The sequence below is a fragment of the Phyllostomus hastatus genome, unplaced genomic scaffold (genome assembly GCF_019186645.2).
Source record: "Phyllostomus hastatus isolate PE091 unplaced genomic scaffold, TTU_PhHast_1.1 phas_scaffold_11, whole genome shotgun sequence".
Classification (NCBI taxonomy): Eukaryota; Metazoa; Chordata; class Mammalia; order Chiroptera; family Phyllostomidae; genus Phyllostomus; species Phyllostomus hastatus.
The window spans coordinates 3,512,113-3,537,269 of record NW_025334005.1 but is presented as its reverse complement, the minus strand read 5'-3'; the positions used below and the strand labels follow the sequence as shown (position 1 = coordinate 3,537,269).

General features: G+C 60.7%; 1 protein-coding gene across 2 annotated transcripts; it reads left to right on the top strand.

Annotated features, from left to right (window-relative positions):
- The first annotated feature begins 160 nt into the window (after positions 1 to 160).
- On the top strand, positions 161 to 22,876 carry FRMD8 (FERM domain containing 8). Of its 2 annotated transcripts, none has more exons than XM_045854910.1 (11): positions 161 to 297; positions 6,949 to 7,033; positions 8,685 to 8,852; positions 12,243 to 12,344; positions 12,643 to 12,701; positions 12,822 to 12,988; positions 13,525 to 13,749; positions 15,799 to 15,922; positions 16,759 to 16,902; positions 18,502 to 18,706; positions 21,292 to 22,876. In XM_045854910.1, exons 2-11 carry the CDS (start codon positions 6,949 to 6,951, stop codon positions 21,408 to 21,410), a joined length of 1,398 nt encoding a protein of 465 aa, XP_045710866.1. In that variant the 5' UTR covers positions 161 to 297; the 3' UTR covers positions 21,411 to 22,876. The 2 variants fall into 2 exon arrangements, with proteins under 2 accessions (XP_045710866.1, XP_045710865.1); XM_045854909.1 differs by lacking the exon at positions 161 to 297 and adding an exon at positions 6,443 to 6,635.
- The last annotated feature ends 2,281 nt before the right edge of the window (positions 22,877 to 25,157 follow it).

Here is a 25,157-nt window from a genome sequence, read left to right as displayed (position 1 = left end):
AGCCAGCTGGGCCGGCCCCGAGGGACCGGAAAGGCTGTGCAGTGTGAAATCTCACGGGGCAGGGGTGACCGCCCACGGCGACCTGCCCGCCCTGCTAGCCAGCGCTGCCCTCGAAGTACGGCCAGGACCGGCAGCCAGGCCCAGGCCCCTGGCTGGGTGCTCCCCAGGCCGCCCCAGTGAGCTCGGGTTCAGGGAGTCTGCCTGGGGCCGAGGCCCTGCCTGCCCGGCCCAGCCCAGCCTGTATCCCCACGGGTCCCCACGTCACCACCACGCACCGCACCAGGCGACCCCAGGCAGGTAAGGAGGCTGGGCAGCTGGAGCCAGGCCGCCACCAGGGGCAGGCCCAGTGGGAGGTCTTCCTGGGCACTGGGGAGCCAGGAAGCTGGCAGCGGGGGAGGAAGGCCTTCCCCCAGATTGCTGGCTCTGCCCCCACGAGAGTCTAAACAGCCTCCTCTGGCCTCCTCACCGCAGGGCCTGTTCCCCAGGGAAAGATGGAGGTTTTGACTGTATAAAGGGCGTGTGCCTCTCCGCTTTAGGGTGACCAGGCTTTCACTGCCCGTTTCTTTTTTTTTTTTAAGATTTTATTTATTTATTTTTAGAGAGGGGAAAAGAAGGAGAGAGGGAGAGAAACATCAATATGTGGCTGCCTCTCATGAGCCCTCCACTGGGGCCCTGGCCTGCAACCCAGGCATGTGCCCTGACTAGGAATCGAACCTGCAACCTTTTTTTAAAAATATATTTATTGATTATGCTATTACAGTTGTCCCATTTTCCCCCCTTTACTCCCCTCCACCCTGCACACCCTCTCCCACCCACTTCCCCCCCTTTAGTTCATGTGCATGTGTCATACTTATAAGTCCTTTAGCTTCTACATTTCCCATACTATTCTTACCCTCCCCCTATCTATTTTCAATCTACAATCTATGCTACTCATTCTCTGTACCTTTCCCCCCTCTCTCCTCCTCCCACTCCCCTGTTGCTAACCCTCCATGTGACCTCCATTTCTGTGGTTCTGTTCCTGTTCTAGTTGTTTGCTTAGTTTCTTTTGGTTTTGCTTTAGGTGTGGTTGTTAATAATTGTGAGTTTGCTGTCCTTTGACTATACATGTTTTTTCTTTATCTTCTTTTCTTAGATAAGTCCCTTTAACGTTTCATAAAATAAGGGCTTGGTGATGATGAACTCCTTTAACTTGACCTTATCTGAGAAGCACTTTATCTGCTCTTCCATTCTAAATGAAAGCTTTGCTGGATAGAGCAATCTGGAATGTAGGTCCTTGTCTTTCATGACTTGGAATACTTCTTTCCAGCCCCTTCTTGCCTGTAAGGTCTCTTTTGAGAAATCAGCTGACAGTCTGATGGGAACTCCTTTGTAGGTTACTGTCTCCTTGTCTCTTGCTGCTTCTAGGATTCTCTCCTTCATTTTTACCTTGGCTAATGTCATTATGATGTGCCTTGGTGTGTTTCTTCTTGGGTCCAACTTCTTTGGGGCTCTCTGAGCTTCCTGGACTTCCTGGAAGTCTATTTCCTTTGCCAGACTGGGGAAGTTCTCCTTTATTATTTGTTCAAATACGTGCTCAATCTGTTGCTTTTCCTTTTCCCCTTCTGGTACCCCTATAATTCGGATGTTAGAACATTTAAAGATGTCCTGGAGGTTCCTAAGCTTCTCCTCGTTTTTTTGAATTCTTATTTCTCCATTCTTTCCTGTTTGGTTGTTTTTTTCTTCCTTCTAGTCCACTCTATTGTTTTGAGTCCCAGTTTCCTTCCCATCACTATTGGTTCTCTGTGCATCTTCCTTCATCCTTTTTATGGTAACCTGCATTTTTTCATCTAATTTGTGCCCAAAATCAACCAATTCTGTGAGCTTCCTGATCACCAGTGTTTTGAATGGTGCATCTGATAGATTGGCTATCTCTTAGTCGCTCAAAAGGATGAGTCCTGGGGCATTGATCTGTTCTTCTGTTTGAGACATGTCTCTCTCTCTCTCTCTCTCTCTCTCTCTTTTTGGTTTGGTCGCTCTTGTTATGGTGAGGGGCGGAGCCTTAGGTGTTCACCAGGGCTGGGCACCCCAGTTGCTAGATTGTGACATTGTATGTGGGGGTGGGGGCGGGGGCGGGAGGGAACAATTGAGGTAGCTCTGTTCTCCTGGGACCTCAGTCCCTTCCCTGGGATCCTTGGTTGTGCGCTTTGCCCTGGTCCACGATCGCTGCCTCACTAGGTCCGCCAGCCACTGCTGGCGTACTCAGGGTCCACCTGCTGCGATCTTGTGCGCCCCGGATGCCTTACGCGCTCCCTCCCGGTTGCCTTATGCGCCCAGTTCTCCCCATTCTCCGCGTGCCGTGCCCCACGCCCGGCTGCTCCTCTCTGCCCCTCCTACCGGTCTGGATGAACGGGTCTACTTCAACTTCTTGGCTGTCCGACTTCCATTCAGATAAATTCTCTATCAGTTCTGGGTGTTATTCTGCTTCTAAATTGTTGTTGTTCTAATCTTGGTTGTGCGTGGAGGTACGGTGCGTCCACCTATGCCTCCATCTTGCCGGAAGTCCGACCGTGCAACCTTTTGGTGTGCAGGCCCTCGCTCAGTCCACTGAGCTACACCAGCCAGGGCTGCCCATATCTTTTTGGACAATGACAACCCAAACTGACATGGCGGGGCGCTGGGGGACGAGAGGGAAGAAGGGCCGGAGAGGATCGCGCACAGAGGGCTCAGAGATCTGGGCTCAGCACCCACTGCCCGTAGAAGTCCGTGGAGCCCCAGATGCGGGCACCACGCTTAGAGTGGTCCTGAGCCCTCCCTTTCCCTCACATCTCACCACCATTCCAGGAGGAAAGGGCATTAGTATTGCCTGTAAGCCCTGGCTGGTGTGGCTCAGTGGCTTACGTGCTGGCCTATGAACCGAAAGTTTGATTCCGGGTCAGGGCACATGACTGGGTTACAGGCCAGGTCCCCAGAAGGGGGCATGTGAGAGGCACCCACACACTGATGTTTCTGTCCCTCTCTTTCTCCTTCTCTTCCCCTCTCTCTAAAAATAAATAAATTTTAAAAAATTAAAAGAATCAACCAATGAATGCATAAATAAGTGGAACAATGAATCAATGTTGTTTTTCCTCTCTCCCATCCTCTCTAAAAATCAATAAATAAAACTTCTTTAAGAAAAGAACAAGTGGACGAGTCGAGGGGCAGCATCGGCAGACAGCCCTGTGCCGGCCCTGGGGCTCCAGCCCTCTCCCGCACCTCCACAGAGCCCCAGAGAGCAGAGGCCCGACAGTGCCCCACCCGCCTCTGCAGGGCCCGCTGCAGGTCTTAGGCTCCCTGAGAGGCCGGAGAGCCAGTCCTGCTTGCCCTCCCTGCGCCTGAGCAGATCCCACCCACCGCACCACTTTCTCCCGGGGAGACAGGCTCTAGGAAGCAGGGTTTCACCTCTGACCCCTCCTCCTGAGTTGCCCAGGGCTCCTTGGGCCGCCCCCAGCACCTCTCTGAGCACTGGCCTCTGGTGGGGAGGGGGAGGGGAGCTGGGCTGCAATGCTACTGCTCATTCTCTCCTGAGTGACGTTGAGCATTCCCTTCTGGGGGCCTCAGGGTCTTTAATGCTTGCAAAAGTAGGGGACCAGCCCAGCTGTGCTGACTCTAAGGCCTCCACAGGCCTGTCAGCTGTCCCCTCACTTCCGAATGGGCCCACACTCTTCTCTAACCCCGCCTTACCACTCCGGTTCATGGGTTCATGGGAGACCAGTTAGCATGCCCCAAAGCCTTGCGGAAGGACAGCCCCGGCCCTGGCTTGCTCTTCTCCAGCTCCCAGCAAGTGCCACCAGGTTAGCCCCCTGCCTGGCAGAGCGGAGCTCTAGTCTCCTCGCTTTCTAGCTCACAGCCTCTGAAACCCCCTCCCAGCCCGCGAAACCCACCACACACCCGTCACCCTGGCACTCACCCTCCCACGGGGTGCCACCCCGCCTTCCCAGCCTCACCTGTCAGTTGGGTTGCCGGGGCTCCCCGGGTGTCCTGATCGTGCCCCACAGTTCCCACCGCCTGGAATGCCTTCAGGAGTCTCCGCTGCCCCTCCTCGCTGGACCTGGGCTCCAGCCTCCTCACCACCACCGCACGCACACACACACGCCAGACCTCAGCTTTGCTATTTAGCCCCTCTGGTCCTGTTTTATGCCTCCATGGAGTGGACATGTAATACACACCTCAGTGAGTCGTCAGGATTAAAAGCACTTGGCGGGGGGGTGGGTCTGGCGCATTGTGCGTGCTCCACGGGCGGCAGCTCTGTTGTTCCGGTTTCCGCTCCCAGGGTCCGCGAGCTGGCGACCTGAGGACACGCGGGAAAGGGCCTAGCACACAGTAGGTGCTCAGGCATTAAGGACCCTTCCTTCCAGCCTGTGGCAGTTTTAACTTTTTAAGGCAATCCTGTCATCTGTGTAGGTTTTTGGTTTTTAAAAATAAATTTTAAGCGCTGGCTGGCCTAGCTCAGTGGATTGAGTGGGGGCTGTGAACCAAGGTGTTGTAGGTTCGATTCCCGGCCAGGGTACATGCCTGGGTTGCAGGCCATAACCCCCAGCAACCGCACATTGATGTTTCTCTCTCTCTATCTCCCTCCCTTCCGTCCCTAAAAATAAATAAATAGAATCTTTAAAAATAAATAAATAAATAAAGTTTAACCTGGGCTGGTGTGGCTCAGTGGACTGAGCGCCAACCTGCCAACCGAAAGGTTGCTGGTTTGATTCCGGGTCAGGGCGCAGGTCTGGGTTGCGGACTGGGTCTCTGGTTGGTGGTGTGCGAGAGGCAACTGATGGATGTGTCTCTTACTCATCGATGTTTCTCTCCCGCTCCTTCTCCCTCCCTCCCTCCCTCCCCCTCTCTAAAAATAAATAAATAAATAAACATATTATTTTTATTTTAGAGGGGGGGAAGGGAGGGAGAAAGAGAGGGAGAGAAACATGGATGTGAGAGAGAAATGTCGATTGGTTGCCTCCTGTACACGCCCTGACCAGTGACCGAACCCACAACCCAGGCATGTGCCCTTGACTGGGGATCAACCCGGCGACCTTTCGCTTATGCGGAACAAAGCTGAACCAACGGAGCCACACGGATCAGGGCTCATCTCTGTGGTTTTAAACATGTGTTCCTCCTGGGCTTCCCTCTCTCCTCTCTCCCTGCACTCCCCAACTCAACCATAACACCAGCTTCTACGTATCACCCAGGTCTCCACCCCCTGCCCTGGCCCAGGGCCCACACCCAGCAAGCACTCAACAACCTTGAACTGTATTCCCACTTTGCTGCGTGGGTTTAGGGAGGCCACCGAACCACTGTGTCCTGATCTGAGAGGGTCACAGAGCTGAGAACCAGGAGGGAAATGCCTGTTCCCACTGCTACCCTCCTCTCCAGCTCACATCTGACTTCCCTGAGTCCCGAGTTCATGCGGGGAAGGAAGATGTCATAACGGGCAGTGTGGGTCCAGGCGGGCAGGCTAGGCGCTATCTCAGATCCCGAGGAAGCCAGGCCTGGACTAGGAGCTAGAGCTCCATTCCAGTGCCAAGAAGTCAGGGCCTGGCAAGCTCACCCCCACCCGCCCTCAGACTTCTCCTGGTTCTGCCCATCATCAAGTTCATTGCTGTCACCTGGAACAAGCTCTTGCACCTCTGGCTCGGGAAGGCACCCCACGGACTTGTTTTTCTCCCTGAGACACACACATCAGGCACATGCATGCTGAGTTGCCAGGGCACATTGGTGACGTGACCCTGGGGGTAGGTGGTTTCACACCTGCTCTTCCAGGCCCCGTTCCTTTTCCCAGCCGGGAAAGGCCTCAAGGTCTCCGAGGCTGCGTGTCTCAGATAGCAAGGGCTCATGTGACCGCTCCCTGGAAAAACAAGTGTGCCCCGCCTGCGTTTCTGGCATATAATTTGAGGGTCCTTGGAGGTCATCCTCATTTTGCAGATGAAGGAAACGGGCCCAGAGGGAAAGGGACTTGTCCAGGGTGAGTCAGGACGGGGACCCAGTCTTCTGACCATGGAAAAGAGCCCATCACCCCTCCTGGCCACAGGGGTGGGGGCTCTGCAGTACAGGTCATTGCCTGTGTCACCTTTACCCAAGCCCAGCACAGTGGGAACCCCTGACGCATCCTAGTTAGCATCTCCATTTTACAGGTGAGGGGGACAGACCCAAAGTCACACGCAAGTAAGTGCCAGGGCTCACGCCCAGAGCCCCAATAGCCTTGAACTTTCCACACCCTGTTACAGGCCATCGGTGTGAGTGCCACTCGCCCTTAGTCACTCGGGTAGGTGACGGGGCTGGTTCTTAGTGCGGCCGTCCCAGGAGGTGCCCAGACAAACAAGAGATGTGTGACCAGGTCGTCCCGATCTTGCGCAGGACCTCGGGGTTGGGCGTGGGGGGACCCTGAGCGCGCAGGCACCGCAGGGCGCGTGCGTGGCGGCCTCAGGCTCCCATTGGCTCCCGCGGGCCGGGGAGGTGGGGCCCTGCGCCCCGCGCTTCCTCTGCTCCGGCTTCCGCGTCGCACCCGGGGTGCTGGGTGCCGAAAGGGGAGCTGGAGTCTCCGTGGACGGCAGAGCCCGAACCGGTGCTGGGGGTCGGAGTCAAGGCAGCGACCTGGGCTGAGGCGGCTGGCGCTGCGTCCCTGCGAGGTGAGGGCGCGGCGACGCCGTGCGCTGGCCCCCCGCTGCGACGCGGTTGCGCCGTGCCCCACCAGGGCTAGCCGGCGAGCCGAGCTTCCACCGCCCTGGGGGCCATCACGGCCTGGTCCTCCCACCAGCCCTGACCTGGAGTTGGCTGAGGACCCCGCTCACCTCCACCCCTCTAGTCTGCGCACCAGTGCCTCCAGCCCCGGTTGCTCGTTTTCACAGATCAGCCCGGGACCCTTCCCTTCCTCTTTGACAGCTTCCCCAGCCACCCCATCCCCGGACCCCCAGTTACAGCTCTTTTTCTTTCCCTCTGCAGATGGACGGGACGGAAGACATTGCCGGGCAGCCCGGCCCCGCTGAGCGGTCCCATCGAAGCAGCGTGTCCTCCGTGGGAGCCCGAGGTGGGTCCCTGTCTCCATCTCCCCACCATACCCTCTTGGGGCCCCAGCCCCAGGGATGTGGCCCTGGCTTCTCATCTCTTCCATTAAAGAGAATCTTAGGCGTTAATTAACAAATAAGATGTGTTGAGGCATGCAAAAGTGACCCAAGTCAACCAGAGGACCTGGGTTCTGTTACTAGGCTACTGGCCAAGTTGGGTACTCTTCTGAATCTCCTTTTCCTCATTTGTAAAATGAGCGTGTCTCACATAGCTGTGAAGTTCAAAGTTCATGAGTGAAAAATGACGCATTCACTTTCTTTGTTGGATTTCTTTGTCACAAACACCCTTTTGAAAGCAGGGATCCTTATCTTCATTTTCTTGGAGGGAAATTGGCTCCTGGAGAGGTTAAGTCACAGGATACTGGAGCCCTCAGTGCCTCAGTTTTCCCCACCTGAAAAGTGGGTCTGAATCTCAGCATCCTGGAGATGATCTTATGGTCTCTTAAGAAAGTAGCTGTTAGGGAACAGACTGGGTATCCAAAAAATGCTTTCCCTTGTATTAATGATAAACTGTGCCTTTCTTTTTCTTTTCTTTTTTTTTTTTTTAAGATTTTATTTATTTATTTTTAGAGAGGGAAGGAAGGGAGATAGAGGAGAGAGAAACATCAATGTACAGTTGCTGGGGGTCATGGCCTGCAACCCAGGCATGTACTCGGACTGGGAATGGAACCTGCGACACTTTGGTTCGCAGCCCGCACTCAACCCACTGAGCTACACCAGCCAGGGTTAAACTGTGCCTTTCACAGGCTTTACCTTATTTGATTTACAGCCACACTTCGAGGGAGGGTAGCCCAGCATCACGGGCGAGGCAGCCTGCACTCACCGGCTTGCTGGAGTCAGCCAGCCAGCCAGGGGCCGGGCGAGGGTGGGAACCTGAGTGTATTGACCTCCGAGCTCAGCACTCCTTCCCGCTAGCTGCAGTTCCAGGGACGGGGGGGTTTGAATCTGGCTGCTCTTCCGAAGGTCTCCCCTTGGCTCTGCACTGCAAATAGAAACCCCAAGAGCTGTCACGAGGGAATGCCCAACTTGTACTCCCCAAGCCTGTCTGAGACTATCTTGAAAGGCCAGGGTATTGAGTGCTGAGTTCTGAGTCCTAAGGAAGCTCAGCACGGGATCTTGCTTCACCCTGGGGTTCCTTGAGTCCTCAGTTCCCACCTTAGCCTGGGCCAGAGAGAGACAGCGACTTGCCCAGCTCTCCCCACTCCCAGCCTGACATGCCAATGGTACCAACCTCAGCACGGGCTCAGCCTGTCTGCCCCAGTCCCCGCCGGGGGAATGCGCTCCGTCAGGGAAGAAGCGCAGAGGAGTGCTTGGGGTTTCGAGGGGAGCGCGCAGCGGGCAGTGCCAGCCCTAATTGGAACCTTTGGGGGTTGGAGTGTGGCTAGGCCAGTGCCTGGGGCAGAGGTGCTGGACTTCAGGGTGCTGTGAGGGTCTTGAGTAAGCCCCGACAGCACTCTTTCCGGGGTCCCCAGGGGTGCTGGGGCCCTGCCTCTTTCCAGGGTCTCCCAGGGGTATAGAGTGGGGGCTGCAGCCCCAGTGGGGGTGGAGGGTTCCTGATGGACATGCCTGCGCCTGCGCACCGGCCCAGCCGACCCTGCCCGGCTTCCGTTGCAGCACCGGACGTGCTGGTGTATTTGGCGGATGACACGGTGGTGCCCCTGGCCGCGGAGAACCTGCCGTCCCTCAGTGCCCACGAGCTGCACCGCGCCATCCGCGAGGTCCTGCAGCTCCCAGACGTCGCCATGGACATCTTCGCGCTCTGGCTTGTCTCCCCTCTGCTGGGTAAGGCTTGCCAGGGAGGAGCCCGGTGCGCCAGAGGGGGCGGCTTCCAGGCCTGAGGCCACCGTACCTCAGGGGGAAGGTGGGACTCCAGTGTGCCCTGGAGCTGTCCACCCCTTGAGGACCCAGAGTACGCGGACGATGCCCGTTTTCTTTCTGCTGGTGGCAGAGGAGGGGCGGGACTAGGAGACAGGGAGGGTCGGGGTCTGCGTGCGCGGAGTTTGTGCTCTGTGCCCCAGCCCGAGCTGGCATTTCCAGAGCGGAAGGTCACCATATTCTCGTGGCCCAGCCCTCTCTTGCAGATAAGGGAATTGAGGTTTGGCATGGTGGGACCAGTGCGTGGGAGGGCTGCGAGCAGAAGGGAAGCCTGGGTGACCCCCAGCTGACCTCTTTGAACTGCGCCTGCTCTTGAGGGCGGGGAGGCCGGTGGCACTCAGCGCTGGAGGCAGCTGTCTCTGAGGACGGGACATTGCCTGCGGGTCAGGAAGGCAAGATGAGCGGGAACCGACTTGTCTGCGGGGGTGGGTGGGGGGGCTCCAGCCCTGCCTGGCTTCTGGCCTGCACCCACCAGTGCCCTGCCCTTTCAGGATGAGATGCCAAAGGTGGGGGTGGTGCCGTGGCTCTGAATAGGGCCTCCAGCCTCCCGGCTTGGGCAGGAAGGGGGTCGGGGAGAGCATGCCCCGCTGGTGCCAGGGCCAGGCGTGTTTTCCGAGCTTAAACCTCCTTTCTTGTAGAGGAGCAGGGGCAAGAAGAGGGTGACTGGGCCCCGGGGCCCCCAGTGGTGGTGGTTTGCACCTCTACCCCGGAGGGGAGGATATCGGCTGGCTCGGTGGCAGAGGGAGCGCCTGCCCCCCACGCACACACACACACCCCTTCTGCCAGTGGGAGCTTCCCGCCCAGCTGCTGCGCTCGCCCACCGCCTTCCTGCTGACTCGTCTCCTCCAGCTGCTCCCCGCCCAGCGCAGCTGTGCTTCCGTGAGCCGCCAGGCTGTTGTTGGTCAGGACTGTGGGCCCCTTGGCTTGTGCCTTTGAAAAGCCAGGAGGGACGTTCCTTCCATGTGGTGGGCGCTGCCTCAGGCTCCCTGTCCCTGCAGCTGGACAGCTTGTTTTCCCCTCCCGCTTCCTCTGCCCCCGCTCCCCCCTCCTCGCATTCCTGCTCCCCCTCATGAGCATGAATGGGCCGCCTGTGTGCCCCGCTGGCCTGGTCTCCCTGGGGCACCGCCTCGTCCAGGAGGGCGGCTGGAGGCTCCGGCAGGAAGTCAGTGCCCACTGTGTTCCCTCGCTGCGTTCAGGAAGGCTGAAAGGTCACTTCAGCTTTGACTAGGGCCCCCACCGGGACCTTTGCCACCACCCCCCGCCCCCTGACAGATGGCCTGGGGCCGTGAGGCAGGGAGGGCTGCTGGCGCAGGCGCCACCCTTCCTTCAAACTGGGTGTTTGGGAGGGTTTGGCCTCCCCGTTCCCTTTGTCACTCTACTTGGGACAGGGCTCCAGGGATAGTCTGTCTGTCTGGGTGACAGCTTCCAGGAGGAATGGTCCCATCTGGAAGCGTCAGACCAGGGGGTCAGTGTGGTCCCGTTCTGACAGCAGAAGCCTTCTGAGCTGCCGGGGCTCGGGGTTCAAGGCCAGCCAGGGCTGGGCCATGGGCAAAGGCAGGGCTCCCTTAGCCCAGACTCCCCCCCACCACCACCCCCGTGTGCCCAAGGGGCCCCTGTTCATCTGACAAGTATGTACGGAGCCCCACCCCTGCCCTCAGGGAACTGGTCTAAAGTGTGGGGCTGGAGACTCGGTGGGCAGAGCTCTGCCCTGCGTGAGCCACTAACTCTGGTGGCCTTGGGCAGGCACTGCCCCTCCCTGGGCTTCGGTGAGCCTAGCCCGAGCGTGCCTGGAGGATCCTGCGAGTGGTGGGGGCAGTGCCGAGGGAGCCCTTCCCGGAGGGGAGGGGGTGCTGCTGCACACAGCGAACCCCCCTCCCGGGGGCCCTCCAGCAGGGGTGCCTCTGCAGGGTGCAAGCACGTGCCGCGGTCGGCAAAGAGTGCCGGGGAGCCACCAGGAGCCCTGGATCAGACAGACGATGGGAGGAGAAAGGGCTGTGGGGAAGCCGAGTGCGGGGGTGGGGTGGAGGGCTCTGTAGGCAGGGAGGGAGGCCACTTTGGAGGCTGTGGCTGTGGTTGTGGGTTGCGATCAGGGTCCAGATGGAAACCCAGAGGACAGGGACGAGGACCCTGGGCTCCGGGCTGGCAGGACAAGGTGCCCGGCCCTCTGGCGGGAGGGGTGAAGGCCGGAGACAAAGGTCAGAGGGCAGGGAAGCTAGTTGATGGCGTGGGCGTTGCCATTCCCCCTCCATGCTGCACCCGGCCCCCAGCAGCCATCTCCATTCGTCACCAGGTGGTCTTGGAAGTGGCCTCAGACTTCTCAAGGCTGCGGTGTCCAAGGTGAAACTGCTCTGCCACTCTCGGACTGAGCTGTTGAGTCCTGGGGCACTGCTGCGGCGAGGACCCACGGCGGGCCTGCAGCACAGCAGTGAACCACGCGGGGGCGCTCCTGCCCTAGTGACGCTCGGGCTGGTGGGGGCACGGACAGTGAGGTGGAGTCAGATAGTGCCGACCACTGCAGAGTCGCCCAGCTGGGGCACAGTTGGTGTGACAGTGACAGGGAGGGGCTGCCCTAGCTAAGGGTCCAGGGAAGGTGACGCCTGAACCGAGACCCAAGCCAGCAGGTCGTGTGATGCTCTGGGGGAGGGACCGAGGCCGGAGGAGCAGCAAGTGCAGAGGCCCGAGGCACGAACACGCTGGGACCGTGCTAGAGAGTGAGGAAGGCCGGATGGGAGAAGGGGCAAGAGAAGGAGGGGAGGTGGGGCAGCTGGATGGCTGGCGTCTGTGGCCACGGAGGCCAGGAGCTGGCAGGATTGGGAGGGCAGCTGGCACGCCCAGGGGAGATGCCAGAGGTGGGGGCTGGGGGGAGGGGGCCCCGGCTCTGCCAGGGCAGGGCAGGGCAGCCCCTCGGGTCTCCATCACCAGCTTTGAGCTCCCCTTCCTAACGGCAGTGCTGGGGCCATCTGTACCGCCGCCCCCAGCTCCTTCCGCCCGTGGGCCACCCTGGGCACCGTAGGGCACAGCCCAAGGCTGGCTCCGCTCTGTGACTGTGAACAAGCCACTTAAGCTCTCGGAGCCTCGTTTTCTCTATGGATGAGGTGAGGCTGGGGCATTGCAGAGTGTGCCCCTGAGACCGTGCTGGCCGCTCAGTGCCTGCTCGGGTGACGCTGGCCGTGACCGCCGCCGAGTCGCTGGTGGGTGGGCAGCGGTTGCACTTGCACGTGCCTCAGGGCCCGTGCCCTTGCCCTTCCTCCGCCTGCGCCGGCAGAGGCTGCAGCGCCGCTCCCTCTCGCCCCGCAGAGGTGCAGCTGAAGCCCAAGCACCAGCCCTACAAGCTGGGCCGCCAGTGGCCAGAGCTGCTGCTGCGCTTCACCGACGCGCCAGACGATGACGTGGCCACAGGTCAGTGCGCGCCTGCCGGCCCAGCCGGGCCTCTGGTGGCAGCGTTCGGGGGCTGCCCTGGCTGAGGGGCAGGGCCAGCGTCCTCCCCAGGCCCCGTCAGCCTCTCCTGGCAGGGGAGCCCGGGGTCCCCCGGGGAGCCCGACAGAGGGTGGGCCGGGAGGTCAGTGAGCGTGTCGAGACGAGCCGCACACCCCGCTGTCTGGACAGCTGCGGTTGGGTGAGCCCGAGGATCGGGGACCGGCCCGGCGTCGGGAGAGGGCCGGGCGGGGCTGAGCAGTGACCCTGGCCTCTTCCCCAGACGAGCCCTCCCTGCAGTTCCGAAGGAACGTGTTTTTCCCAAAGCGGCGGGAGCTCCAGGTGAGGCGGCCGACCCCAGGCGGGCCTGGTGCCCCGTGCTTAGCCTCCCGGTGTCCGTGGACCCCTAAGCCCCAGCGCCCTAGCCGAGCTGAGCAGCTCCCCCCCACCCCCGCCCCACAGATCCACGACGAGGAGGTCCTGCGGCTGCTCTACGAGGAGGCCAAGGGCAACGTGCTGGCGGCACGGTACCCATGCGACGTGGAGGACTGCGAGGCCCTGGGCGCGCTGGTGTGCCGCGTGCAGCTTGGGCCCTTCCGGCCTGGCCAGCCCACGGCCTGCACCCTGAGGTGACGGCCAGCATGACCTGAGGCAGGGGGTGGGGTGGGTGGGGAGGGTTGCCCCAGAATCCTGCTTACAAGTGGCCATAGCTCTTTCGAGGTCCCCGAGTCGGGGGGCCTCGGCCCCAGGGCTGGCGCTCATACTGTGGGACCTTGGGTGGGTCGCGCCCGGCCTCTCCCCTCCTCCTTTCTCCCACGACCCTGTGTGGCTGGATGGGAGGCTGCTGCTTCTCACATCCCCGTTGGGCAGAGCACACCACTGACAGTGCTGGGTCACTTGCGGTTTTTCTGCTGTCAGATTTCCCCTTCCTTGTGACCCAGATGTCGCCATGGAGCCCTCCGGCCTCGGCCTGGTGTACGCTCCTCCCCGTCTCCCGGCTTTCCCTTCAGGGCCCTCGCCGGTCGGGCGTGCTGCTGGGACGGCGGCAGTAGGACTCCTGGTGGCCCGTGTCCAGGGCCGCCCCCCCCCCCCCCGCCCCGTGAGCGTGCCTGCCCCAGCCACGGAGCCCCTCCTCACGCCGAGCATCATCTTCCTCTCCCCGCAGGGAGCAGCTGGACTCCTTCCTCCCTGCCCACCTGTGTAGGCGGGGCCACGGGCTCTTTGCTGCCCTCCGGGGCCGCGGGGCCAAGGCCGGGGCCAGCGAGCAGGGCCTGCTCAACGCCTACCGCAAGGTGCAGGAAGTGGCCGGCGGCGATGGCGAGCCCGAGGCTCCCCTGAGGACCCACTACCACGCCTACCTCCACAAGTGCCACGAGCTGCCCTACTACGGGTGGGTGTCGTCGTCGTGGCCACCACGGCCCCGGGGCCCCTCCGTCCCATGACAGCCCTGGCCTTCGCGAGCGTGGTGCGCCAGGAGCCCGTCTCCGCTCCGGCCGAGCCCTGTCCTCACGTGAGGTGTGCCGTGACTCCAGCGCCTCCAGCCCCACGGGTCCCCAGCTGGACCCTTGTCCCTCCCTTCCTCCTCTCACAGACCAGGTCAGCCCGGGCAGGTCCTCCCCTCCCCCCTGCCCCAGTCGCTTGGTCAGTGGACCTGCTGACCTGCCCATCAGCCAGTGCTGTGGTTCACACGGTCAGCCTCCTGCCGGGAGCACTGGTCCACCTGCTGCGGTGGCGCTCGGCACAGGCCCCACCTCCGTGAGCAGGGACCCCGATCCCTGCCGGGTGACACTGCGGGTCTAGTGGAGACAGACTACATACAGGTGGGCAGGGGCCGCAGGCAGCCCGCCTGAGGGCCGTGTGACATTTCTGCACGGGCGTGACGTGGCTGAGGCCAGATTGTGGTGACACTGGAGGTGAGACATGGCCGGACTCCAGGGTGCTGGGACGGACTTGCCAGAACCTTCCGGCTAGAGGTGTGGTGGGAGAGGTGAAGGAGAGGGTGCAGGAGAGCACTCCAGGTTTCTGTCCCAAGCAGCTGGAGGGTGACCTTGTCATCAGCTGCAGTGGGACCGTGCAGGGGGCAGGCTGGGGAAGGCTGGGGGCCCTGGCACATGCCGATGGTGAGGCGCTCGCTGATGCGCAGGTGGCAGCCCTGAGGAGGCGTGTGGGTCTGGGAGTCGGTGGTGACCGGCGAGGCGGCAGCACGTGGCTGGTGTTGAGCCCAGGGGGCCCGGAGAGACGGCCCGTCTGCGGACGGCAGGAGGGTCCGGGCCAGCCAGGCGGGGGGTTCTCCACAAACCAAGCAGAGGGAGGCATCGGGGAGGGAGTGACTGAGCATCCCGTGCTGCTGCTTCAAGGTCAAGTTCGACAGGTCCTGTGTGGCAGGCAGTCCTTGGCTCCAGCGTTGTGGAGGAGACAGCAGGCCAGGGAGAGGGAGACGAAGCCCGGGACAGTGCGCGTGACCAGCTGTTCCCGTGGTGCGCTGTCCCGTGCGCTGCGCAGTGGGGTCAGGCGGCGGAGCGGCAGCTTGGGCGCGCTGGGGACGGAAGTTAACTCGGGGACAGGCGAGGTGTGTGTGCTGACGGGGACGGCCCAGCAGAGAGCGAAAGCCTGAGCCGAGGGCGGGTGAGCGGCCCCTCCTCTGCTGGTTCAGTCTCCCCAGCCCTCGGCCAGGCCTGTAGAGGTCTCCCAGGAGCAGGGACAGGCGCGGGACAGGCATGGGCCACTGGGCGGCGAGCGAGGCTGCTCTCGGTGAGGGAAGGTAGTGGGTGCTTGTCCTCGGGCCCCTGCGCCAGCACAAGCGGTCACAGAGAGCGGGACTGACCAGGGTGCTGGCTTAGCCCCGGGCAAGGGGGTGAGGGGCCAGGGCAGCCGCAGGAGTGGGAGAGGACATGGCCAGGCAGGAGGGAGAGGGTGGCAGCTCGGTGGGTTGGCGTCCCAAAGCCACTTCACTCTCTTTTCATCTCAGTGTCAAGCCCTGCAGCCGCTTTCCTAACCCTAACGCCAACCCCCGTGTGCGCCCCACGCAGGTGCAGCCTTGACCCCCCCGCTGCTGCCCAAGGGGGCGGCGGGGCTCTCCCAGCCCTGGTGTGGCCTGGCCCGCCCCCCAGCAGCCTCAGCCCCTGAGTCCCCGGGCTCCTGGCGGCCCCCCGAACGTCACCTGTTCCGTCCACACCTGGGCCCATGTTCTCCCTCTGCCTGTGGTGCCCTCTCTGTGACACTCAGTTCGACCTCCTGCCTGTTCAGACCGTCCCGTCCTGCACGACCAGCTCGGATGCCACCACCCCCCCCGCCACACACACAAGCCTCCCTCTCACCCCGCCCCCCCGGGCAGGCTTCCATTTAACCTGCGGTCACCTGCACGGCTGAGCTGCTCCAGACGCCGGGTGGTCTGTTCCCAGGGCCGGAGGGGCCAGGCTGACCCTGCCCCTCTCCCCAGGTGTGCCTTCTTCCACGGCGAGGTGGACAAGCCGGCCCAGGGCTTTCTGCACCGCGGCGGGCGGAAGCCGGTGACCGTGGCCATCAGCCTGGAGGGTGTGCATGTCATCGACAACAGGGAGAAGGTACCTCCACCTCCTCCCGGGTGGGAACTGTGGGGGTCTCTGGAGAGGAAGGGAGCAGGGTCCTTACCCTGGCCTTCTGGGGTCTCCTGGGCCTGTGATTGGCCTTGGGCAGGGTGGGCGGCCTGTCTGGGAGGGCCCCTGCCTCTCTTGGGTGTCTCTAGGGCTTTTACTGTCTTCCTGGGGGCTTTTCCAGGTCTGCTGTGGGTCAGCTTTTCTGCCCCATGTGCTAGGCTGGGGGTGCCGGGCAGGGGGGCGGCCACTGGGACGGACACCGGTGCCTGCGGGGAGTCTGGCTGGCTGGGCTGTGCTGCCCGGCCTGCAGCTGCACGTCAGCTCCTGGTTTCCCAGAAGCACCCACGATCAGGAGCCCTCCTGGGCTGTCCAGGTGCTGCCCCTCACCCCACACGGGGTCACTGCTGTCCAGGCTGCTGTGGCGAAGGTGGTGGCGACAACCGGGGGTGCTTCCCTGCTCCTGCTCAGGAGTCCCTCCTCGGCCGCAGAACAGTTCGGGGACACTTCCGGTTGTCCCCGGAGAGGGACCCCAGCCCTTCCTGGGCAACTGTGCTGAGGAGCTACCCAGCTGACCTCACGGGAGAGGCCCCCCTGCCCACCTGCCTCTCCCCGCACCGGGTGTCCTGGCCGTCGGGGCCTCCACCCCGTGGGTGAGAAATGCTGTGGGTCAGAGCCCCTCAGCCTCCCTGGGCCCCGCCCCCTCGCAGGGGACTCCTGTCCTCAGAGAATCGCATGGGCGAATTTAGACCCAGCCTTGGAGTGAAACAGCCGGGAGTTGCCCCCTGGCGGCACCCGCGCCCAGCTCCGCCTCTCCCGCTGGCCAGCACGTGCTGCTGGGCCTGCGTTTCCAGGAGCTGTCCTGGGACCACACGTCGCCCGAGGAGGAGGAGTCTGTGCTGTGGCTGGAATTCGACGGGGACCATGAAGGCACACCGGTGAACAAGCTCCTCAAGGTCTACTCCAAGCAGGTAGTGGGGGGCCGCCTGCGCTGGTGTGGGTGGGGCGGGGGAGGCTGGGCTCAGGGGGCCCCAGCCTGTTGGAGGCTCCAGGCTGACTGGCAAGGGGGTGCCGTGGCTGCTGGGGGCCCGGGCACCTGGGGAGCGGGCTCCTCCTAGCCCAGAGCCGCCCCGGGGAGCTCGCTGGGACCGGTCTGGGGCGTTGCCCACATCAGGCGGTGGCTGTTGTCTGAGGGCTTCCCAGGGCTGTGCGGCTGCCCCACACCAGGTCCCTCCGTCCTCCTCGTCCTCGAGCAGGCTGCTCTCGGGGGAGGTGCGGGCGTGGGAGGGTTAGGGCCGCCTCCACCACCCCTGTCCCCCCTCAAGGAGAGGCGCCCCCCCACCTAGGGCTCAGTCAGGACTGTCACCTCAGCGCCTCTGCAGGCAGACACCACCCAGGGACTCCTGTCTCTGAAAGCGGCCGCCCCCGCACCCCTCCTGCCCCTCCTGGGGTCTCTGGACCCTACAGAGCCACGCTGCTCCCTGCCCTCTCTCTGCGCCTCCCTCCCTGTTCCTCACCCCTCAGCAGCCTCATCTGTCACCATGGGGCCAGCCCTGTGGCCTCCGACTCCCCTCCCCCGTGGGTTCTCTCTTGGAAGCACCAGGCTGGTAGTCCGCCTGCCCGGTCCCTGCCGTGTCTCCCTGCCGGCCGCAGCGCCGGGCACAAGGCGGGCGCCGATAAACGTGTGTTGCCTGGCCAGGGAGCGCCACTCACCGACGGCTTTCCCCCTGTGGACCCGTCAGTCCCCTGACGTGGCCCGACCTGTGGCGTCCAGACCACGGTCGCTGACTTCTGGTCACTTCGCCTTTTGTATCAGCATGTGTCACGTTTCCAGCGTGTTGAGAGGCCTCGCTTTTAAAGAACGTGCCCAGAAGGAGCCGCCCACCCCGCGCCCGTGCCCTCCCCGCCGCCTTCCCCTGCTCACGGGCCCGCAGGTTCTCCCTCAGCGATGTGCACGCAGTCCCCTCGGGCCAGGAAGCCCTGCCTGGGCCCTGTCCTCCCCGCTCGTCCTCCCCGTAGCCACCGGCTTCTCTCGCCTCCTGGCCTGTGCGCTGCGGCCCTGCTGCCTTCCAGCCCTGTGCCTTCTAACTAGAGCACTCCCCCCGCTCGTCCTCCAGGACCGACGTGTAACGTCACCCTGATGGGACGCCTCCCTGTTCCTGGCTGGCAGATGACCGGCCTCTGCTTCCTTTCTCGTGTGAATTTTTTTAAGGGGAAAGGTTTTTTTTCTTTTTTATTTATTGAATTTTAAAGATAAAGAGGAGGAGAAAGAGAAATACCGATTTTTGTCATTCTGCTGATTTATGCATCCGTTGGTTGATTCTTGTATGTGCCTTGACCAGGGATCGAACCCGCAACCCTTAGCTTACGGGGACAATCCTCTAACCAACTGAGCTACCTGGCAGGGCTATACGAATGGTATTTGTTTCCTCATTTGCATCCCCCACCAGAGAGCGGGCAGAGCGGGCAGGGGACATCCCTCTGGTTCCCTGCCCTGTAGGGTTGGGGGGCCTGGGCCTGGGCTGTGGCTCACCCCCCAGTCCTCACGTGGGCCTCTCTCCCCTCCCCAGGCTGAACTGATGAGCAGCCTCATCGAGTACTGCATTGAGCTGAACCAGGCCTCAGAGCCCGACGCCCCCCAGGACAGCGGGACTGGCCCCTCCTCCGCCCCTGGCTCCTCGCCCCCTCCCAGCCAGCGCCCCCAGCTGCAGAGACAAGGCAGCGTGGTGTGCAGCCGGATCCAGCACCTCTCCACCATTGACTACGTGGAGGAGGGTGAGTGACCCCTTCATGGTACATGCGCCCGCACACGTGTACACACGCGCACCATGGGGAGCTCTGGAGGTACGGAGGGCTGGGTGTAGTGCCACATCTGAGCTCTGTGATCGGGAACTGGAGGCCTCTGGGGCCCTGGGGCAAGAGTCCTGTTCTCTCCCCGCTGGCTGCTGCACCCGCAGGTGTGTTCATGCAGGGCCGTCCCGACGTGAAAGAGTAGGAACTCCCGAGGTCTGCTGCGACATGGGCGGGCGAGGAGACGGTGGGACCTCACCCTGCGAATAGGCGCGAACGGTGAAAACGCGACGCCCTAAACGCAGTGTGGTGTCTGGGGTCGGGTCCTGGAGTAGACAGGACGTGTGTGGAGGAGCTGGTGAAACCGGTAGTCTCTCAAGTTTATGTTGTACCCATGTTCCCGTCTCAGCTTCGACAGACGCACCAGGGCAGCAGAAGGTGCTGCCGTCAGGAGGGGCTGGACGAGGGTATTACTGTCTTTGCAGCATCTCTACAAATCTAGAATCATTGCAGAATAAAAGGGGCTTTTTAATGCAGTAACGCAGACCTACATTTAAAGGGCAAGACGTTTACCAAATAATACTGAGCAGAGGAAAGTCAGGTAGTAGGACGGCAGCCTGCCCGCGGCGTCTGTGTGTGCGGGGAGGGGAGGCTTGCTGTGGCGGTCGGTGGCTGTGACTCCTCCTGTCTCCTTTGTGCTGCTTCGTAGCGTTTAAGTTTTCTACAAGCATGTCACTTTTACAACTGGAAAAAGCAAAACAATATTTATTTTTCTTTTTTTTTTAAGATTTTATTTATTTATTTTTAGAGAGGGAAGGGAGGGAGATAGAGAGAAACATCAATGTGCGGTTGCTGGGGGTCATGGCTTGCAACCCAGGCATGTACCCTGACCGGGAACCGAACCTGCGACACTTTGGTTCGCAGCCCGTGCTCAATACACTGAGCTACGCCAGCCAGGCAAAATAATATTTCTGTAACACAATTGTTAGCGGTTTTGCTCAGCGTGGTTGGCGTTTTCACTCTGCCCCCTGCTGGTGGGCATGGCAGTTACCTCCAGTCCTCAGCTACTGCAAACATCACTCCTGTGGCCGAGTCCTTGCCTGGACTCTGAACTGCTTCCTCGGGATAAGGTCCTGGAAGAGGGGTTGCTAGGTCCTGGGCTGTGCCCACTGGTACCCCTCCCAAAGGAGAGGGCGCACTGCCCGCCACGTCCCCGCTCACCAGGGAACACGGCGGTACAGCGTTATTAACCGTAGAGAAGAGACTCCGGGTGTCACCAGCTCCTCCACACACTCGGTGTCCTGCCTGCCCCAGGCCCAGGTCCCAGGTGCGGCTTCGTGTTTAGAGCGTTGCGTTTTTTTTTACCAGCTGTGTTGATTCGCAGGGTAAGATTCCATCGTTTTCGGGCGCACTGTGTCGCAGCAGACCTTGGGGGTCCCTAGTCTTCCGCATCTGGACGATGATGGGCATTGTTGTCGTCCAGACAGAGACCGGGTATGGGCTGCCGTTTGACTATTAGTGAAGTTGGACCATTTTTACATTCTTGGTTGTTTATATTTTCTTCACTTGTGTTGCCTGTTTTTCTTTCTTTTCTTTTTTTTAAAGATTTTATTTCTTTTTAGAGAGAGGGGAATGGAGGGAGAAAGAGAGGGAGAGAAACATCAATGTGGGGTTACCTGTCGTGTGCACCCTACTGGGGACAGGGCCCGCAACCCAGGCATGTGCCCTGACTGGGAATTGAACCGGCGACCCTTTGGTTCTTAGACCGGCGCTCAACCCACTGAGCCACACCTGGCTGGTGTATTTATTTATAATCACGGAGCCAACACTGGCTTGGCTTTATTCACTGAAGACGTGTTTTGACCTGCTGTCCTTTCTTAGTCCCACAATCCCATCCAGGACCGCACTGCATTCAGCTGTCCCATCCCCTTAGGCTCCTCGTGGCTGTGACGGTTTCTGACTTTCCTTTTGTGACCTTGGCAGCTGGGGGCGGGGGGGCTGGTCGGGGGTGTTTATTGCAGGGTCTCCCTTTCCTGGAGGTGACTGGGTCTGTGGCTCTCAGGGAGGAGGGTCGCAGAGGCAGGGTGCCACTTCTGTCACGTCACAGCAGGGGCACGTTGTCAGCACGGTTCGAGACTGTGGGTGTTGACCTCGGTCGGCTAGCGTGACAGGTTTAACCTGTCAGGGTTCTTTTTGTCTTGGCGAGGCTCACCTGGAGCCAGTCGTGTATGTCGTAGGTGTTTTGTGTTTTTAGTCTTTTCTTTTCTTTTCTTTTCTTTTCTTTTCTTCTTTTCTTTTCCTTTAGTCGGTTGTGGAACAGGTTTTAGCAAAACCTCCTCAGGCACTACAGCTGGCCCAGCATCACACACAAACCCGGGTTTGCCTCTGATCTGGGGGGCTGGCGGCACGCCCGGCCCACCCATCCTGCCGCTGGTGGGGGGGGGGCGGGGGGGAATGAGGCCGGAAAGGTGGCAGGTGCAAAGGGGCAGCTCAGCCCGACCCGGGCTTCCTAGGGCCGGGGCCCCTTGCCGGAAGCCCCCCCCTCAGTGTGCTCCTCTTGCCCCCGACAGGTGAGCAGATCAAGCGGGTGAAACCGAAGCGCACCACGTCCTTCTTCAGCCGGCAGCTCTCCTCAGGCCACGGGAGCTACACCGTGGTGCGGCCGGCCGAGAGCCTGGAGCAGAGCTGAGGCGGGCGGCGCTGCGGCCGCGGAGGGCACAGGGAGGGGCGGGCCGGGGGTCAAGTCCGGGAGGAAGGCTGCCTTGCAGCCCAGAGGAGCGTCCTCTCTGCCGGGCGGACAGTGCGGGGGCTGGGCTGCGCCTGCCGCTCAGGGATCCCCTATGGCCCCTCTCGCAGCCTGCACTCCGGCCCCGCCGCCATCTCAGGACCATGTGATCAGGCCCCGGCCTCCCCCTTTCGCCCAGGGACACGCCCTGGTGCCCCTCAGGATGGACAGCGCCCCCTGTTCTGTCGCCCACACTGGCAGCCCCCATGGCGGGTGACCGAGGAACAGGGCTTGGGACCCGCCCAGTGTGCGTCCCTGGTGTATTCCCTGGACCTTAGCGACCACATCCCCGCACTCCTCCAGCCCGCATTCCAGCCACGCGGCCAGGCGGGCCGTCGCTGCAGGGATGGGGCAGGGCCTGGGGGGGTGGGGACCCTTGGCAGGAAGAGAAGGAGGGGCCCTCCGGCGCCTCCCCGGCCGGCTGGGGCTGGGGGCGCAGCTCAGCGGGCACCCGGGCCCCTCGCTCAGGCCTCTCTCGCAGGCAGGAGACACTGGCCAGTAGGAAAGCGCCTTTTTTCTAGCTTTTGATGATGTCTCTGAACTTGGAGGTGGCCGTTCTGGGGACCAGCAGGCCCACCGGACCTTCCCTCCGCACTCAGAAAAGCTCTTCGTGGGCTTCCGGTGTCGGTTTTGTTTTCTTCTCATCTGCTTTGGTTCCACGAACCCCGTGAACTCTGGAGCACTCACGAGAACCCCACAACCTTAGAGCTTCCGGCTCCCCATCAGGTGGCGCTGTGCTCTCGTCCTGGCCCGAGCCCGCGGGCCGCCCGTGCTAGGGAAGTCCCACCCGCCAGCCCCTCTGGTCTGGGATCTGGGGAACCGGTGACAGCGCGGGAATGCAGCGCTGGGCATGGCTCCTCTGTGCTGGGAAAGCGGCAGCACCGTGCCGTGCCTCCCCCTGGAGGCCAGGGCCCGCCCTCTGCCTTCCACGACGTCTGGACGCTCCAGATGTTCGGACACGGGCCGCCCTCTGGCAGCAGGGGCTTTGTTATTTGTCATAATAAATAAGTGTCCCAGCCAAGGACATCTTGTCTCTCCTTCGGAGTGACTCACCTACCTGGCTCCCCGCCCGCAGTCCCCTCCGCCCACTCTCTCACTGTTCTGACGCCAAGTGAGTTCTTATCTGCTGGGCCCGCGGGGGCCTGCAGGGTGCGGCTGGCGGGCGTGTGCGCGCACAAATTACTTGTTTGTGCCCTTGTCTTCCTCATCTTTTCTAAGCGTCCAATTGTGCCTTAATCTTCCCTGCCTGTCCCGTGGGACAAAACAGCCTTTTACTGAATGTCCTTTGAATGTCCTCATTCTTTTGTACCATGTGACTTAATAAAATCCGTTTCCAGCAATGTTGGGGTAGTTTACGATATGAAATAAAAGCGTGTGGGGTTTTTTTATTGTTGATTTGAGAGAGGAACATTTTTTTTTTTTGTCGTACTTACGCATTCACTGGTTGGTTCTTACGTGAGCCCTGACGGGAGATCGAACCCTTGACCTTGGCGTATCGGGCACAACACTCTAACCAGTGAGCTGCCCGGTCACGGGAGAGGGTGTGGGTTATAGCCTGCGAGTGGGTCACAGCTACGGTCCGCCTTTTGTCGAGGGTGCAGCGCTCAGGGCTCCCGAACACTCGGCGAAGCCAGAGTGAGGTTGGTTTTCCACCGTTGGCGGTTGGTGAGGGGAGGAAGATCCCAGAGGGGTTTGGGGGTTCGTGGTGGGGACCATGGTAGAAGCTCTGCCAAGGGGCAATGAAACAGGAGCAACAGAACGGTGGCTGGAGCCTTTGTCCCTATCCTGTGACCTAAGCCACTTGCCACCAGGTTCCTCCTCACACCTGGGGGTTGCGGTCCAGGGCGCAGTGCCTCGGGGGCGAGGCCGGAGAGCCCAGGAGGTCTGAGTGACTCGGGAGCCCCCCCAAGGGCGCAATTGGTTTCCCGCAGGGCCGGTGTCAGGCCAACCCTCACAGCGCTGCGAGCCCCACCGGAAGCTGTGTGGCAGTGAGAACCACGGGCTGTGTTCCTGAGGGGTGAGCACCACTTGGGGGTTGGGGATGCCCTGTGTCCAGAAAGCTGGGAGGGAGAACAGAATTACGGGGTTCACCCGAGAGGCCAGAGCCTGCAGATGGCACAGAGCCCCGCCCCCAGTGGGTAGGGGAGCACCAACAGCCTGGAGCCCGCCCTGTACCCAGACCCCTCCGCCTGCAGGGGTTTCCTGGGACAGCTGTAACCAATGACCACAACCTTAGTTGTGGAGCACACATTCGCGGTCTCCAGGTTCTGGAGGTCAGGGGTCGGGGCCGAGCCTCGCTGGGCCAAGGTCTGGAGCGGGGCAAGGCTGCGGCTCCTGCTCTGGGGGAGAATCTGTGCACTTTTCCAGCTGCTAGAGGCCGCCGGCGACCCTTGGCTCGTGGCCCTTCCTCCGTCTTCAAAGCCAGCCAGGATGAGGGGGTCCCCACGGCACAAGCTGTGACCCCTCCTCACATCTCTCTCTGATGCTCCTCCCCTTTCCCTCCCGTGTGTAGGGACCCTTGTGATCATGACACTGGGCCAAGGTGGACGATCCAGGCAATCTTCCTGTTGTTAGCGGAGGGGCTGCTTTATTTTTTTAATCACTTTTTATTTTTCAATTACAATTGACATGCAGTATAGTAGTTTCAGGTGCACGCGCCTGTGATTAGGCATGACATAACTCACTAATGAGCGTCTGATCACTCTCACGCCCATCTGACCCCACACAGTCACTAGAACATTGCTGACTGCGTTCCCTACGCTGCGCCTCCCTGCCCCGCCGTTCTGGTCCCGCCAGTGTGTACGTCTTGATCCCCTCACTTTGTCAACATGAAACACATTCAAACCTGCAGAGAAGTTTTGGGAGTTTATTTGAGCCAAACTGATGACAGTTTGCTGGGAAGAAAACCTCAACAGATGGAGGAGACACTCGGGGACGTGGCCATTCTGCACCTTATTTTATACGGGACAATCACACAAAATCCACTGGCGACAGATCAGGGAGGCAGGGAGAAAGCAAAGGGGGAACCTCTGGGATTGGATGAAAAGTACAGTGATAGACACACACTTCTGCACAGGTGGGTACAGGATGGTTAACAGTCAACAGTTAACCTGATAACTAGCAATGAGGGGATCTGTGGGAAGTGCTGGTCCTTTGAGTGGTCCAGAAAAAGGAAATGACTTTGACATTCTGAAGGTAAGTTATGTGGGTGCAAAAAGACAGCAGACAGGCTTAAGGTAGAGATTGACGTTTGTCAGGGAAGATTTTAGCCTAGAACAAGACTACCACCTGCCATGAACTGCTTTAGTGAGTAAGTTTACATCTCAGACCATTTGTGGTTGGTTAGTTCAGGTCTCGTGAGTTTGTAAGGCTGCCTCCAGGGCCTCCCCTAAGTCCGTCAGGTTTTGTGAGGGGACCCTTTTCATCCAAAGCCTTTTCCCCCAGCCCCCAACCCTCTTCCCCTCTGGCAACACTGTTTCTGTCCTGCCTGATCATTTGATTTTTTAGATTCAGTTGTTGATATGTACTTATTGACATTTTATTGTTCATATTTTTAAAAGATTTTATTTTTAGACAGGGGAAGGGAGGGAGAAAGAGAGGGAGAGAAGCATTATTGTGTGAGAGAGAAACAGTTGCCTCTCGCATGCTCCC

Bases quoted from the DNA above. Each gene is read 5' to 3' on its own strand.
- FRMD8 (XM_045854910.1), top strand. From the start codon at position 6,949: ATGGACGGGACGGAAGACATTGCCGGGCAGCCCGGCCCCGCTGAGCGG. The intron at 12,989-13,524 runs GTGACGGCCAGC...CTCTCCCCGCAG, and splicing joins CCCACGGCCTGCACCCTGAG to GGAGCAGCTGGACTCCTTCC. The intron at 15,923-16,758 runs GTACCTCCACCT...CCCGCTGGCCAG, and splicing joins TCATCGACAACAGGGAGAAG to CACGTGCTGCTGGGCCTGCG.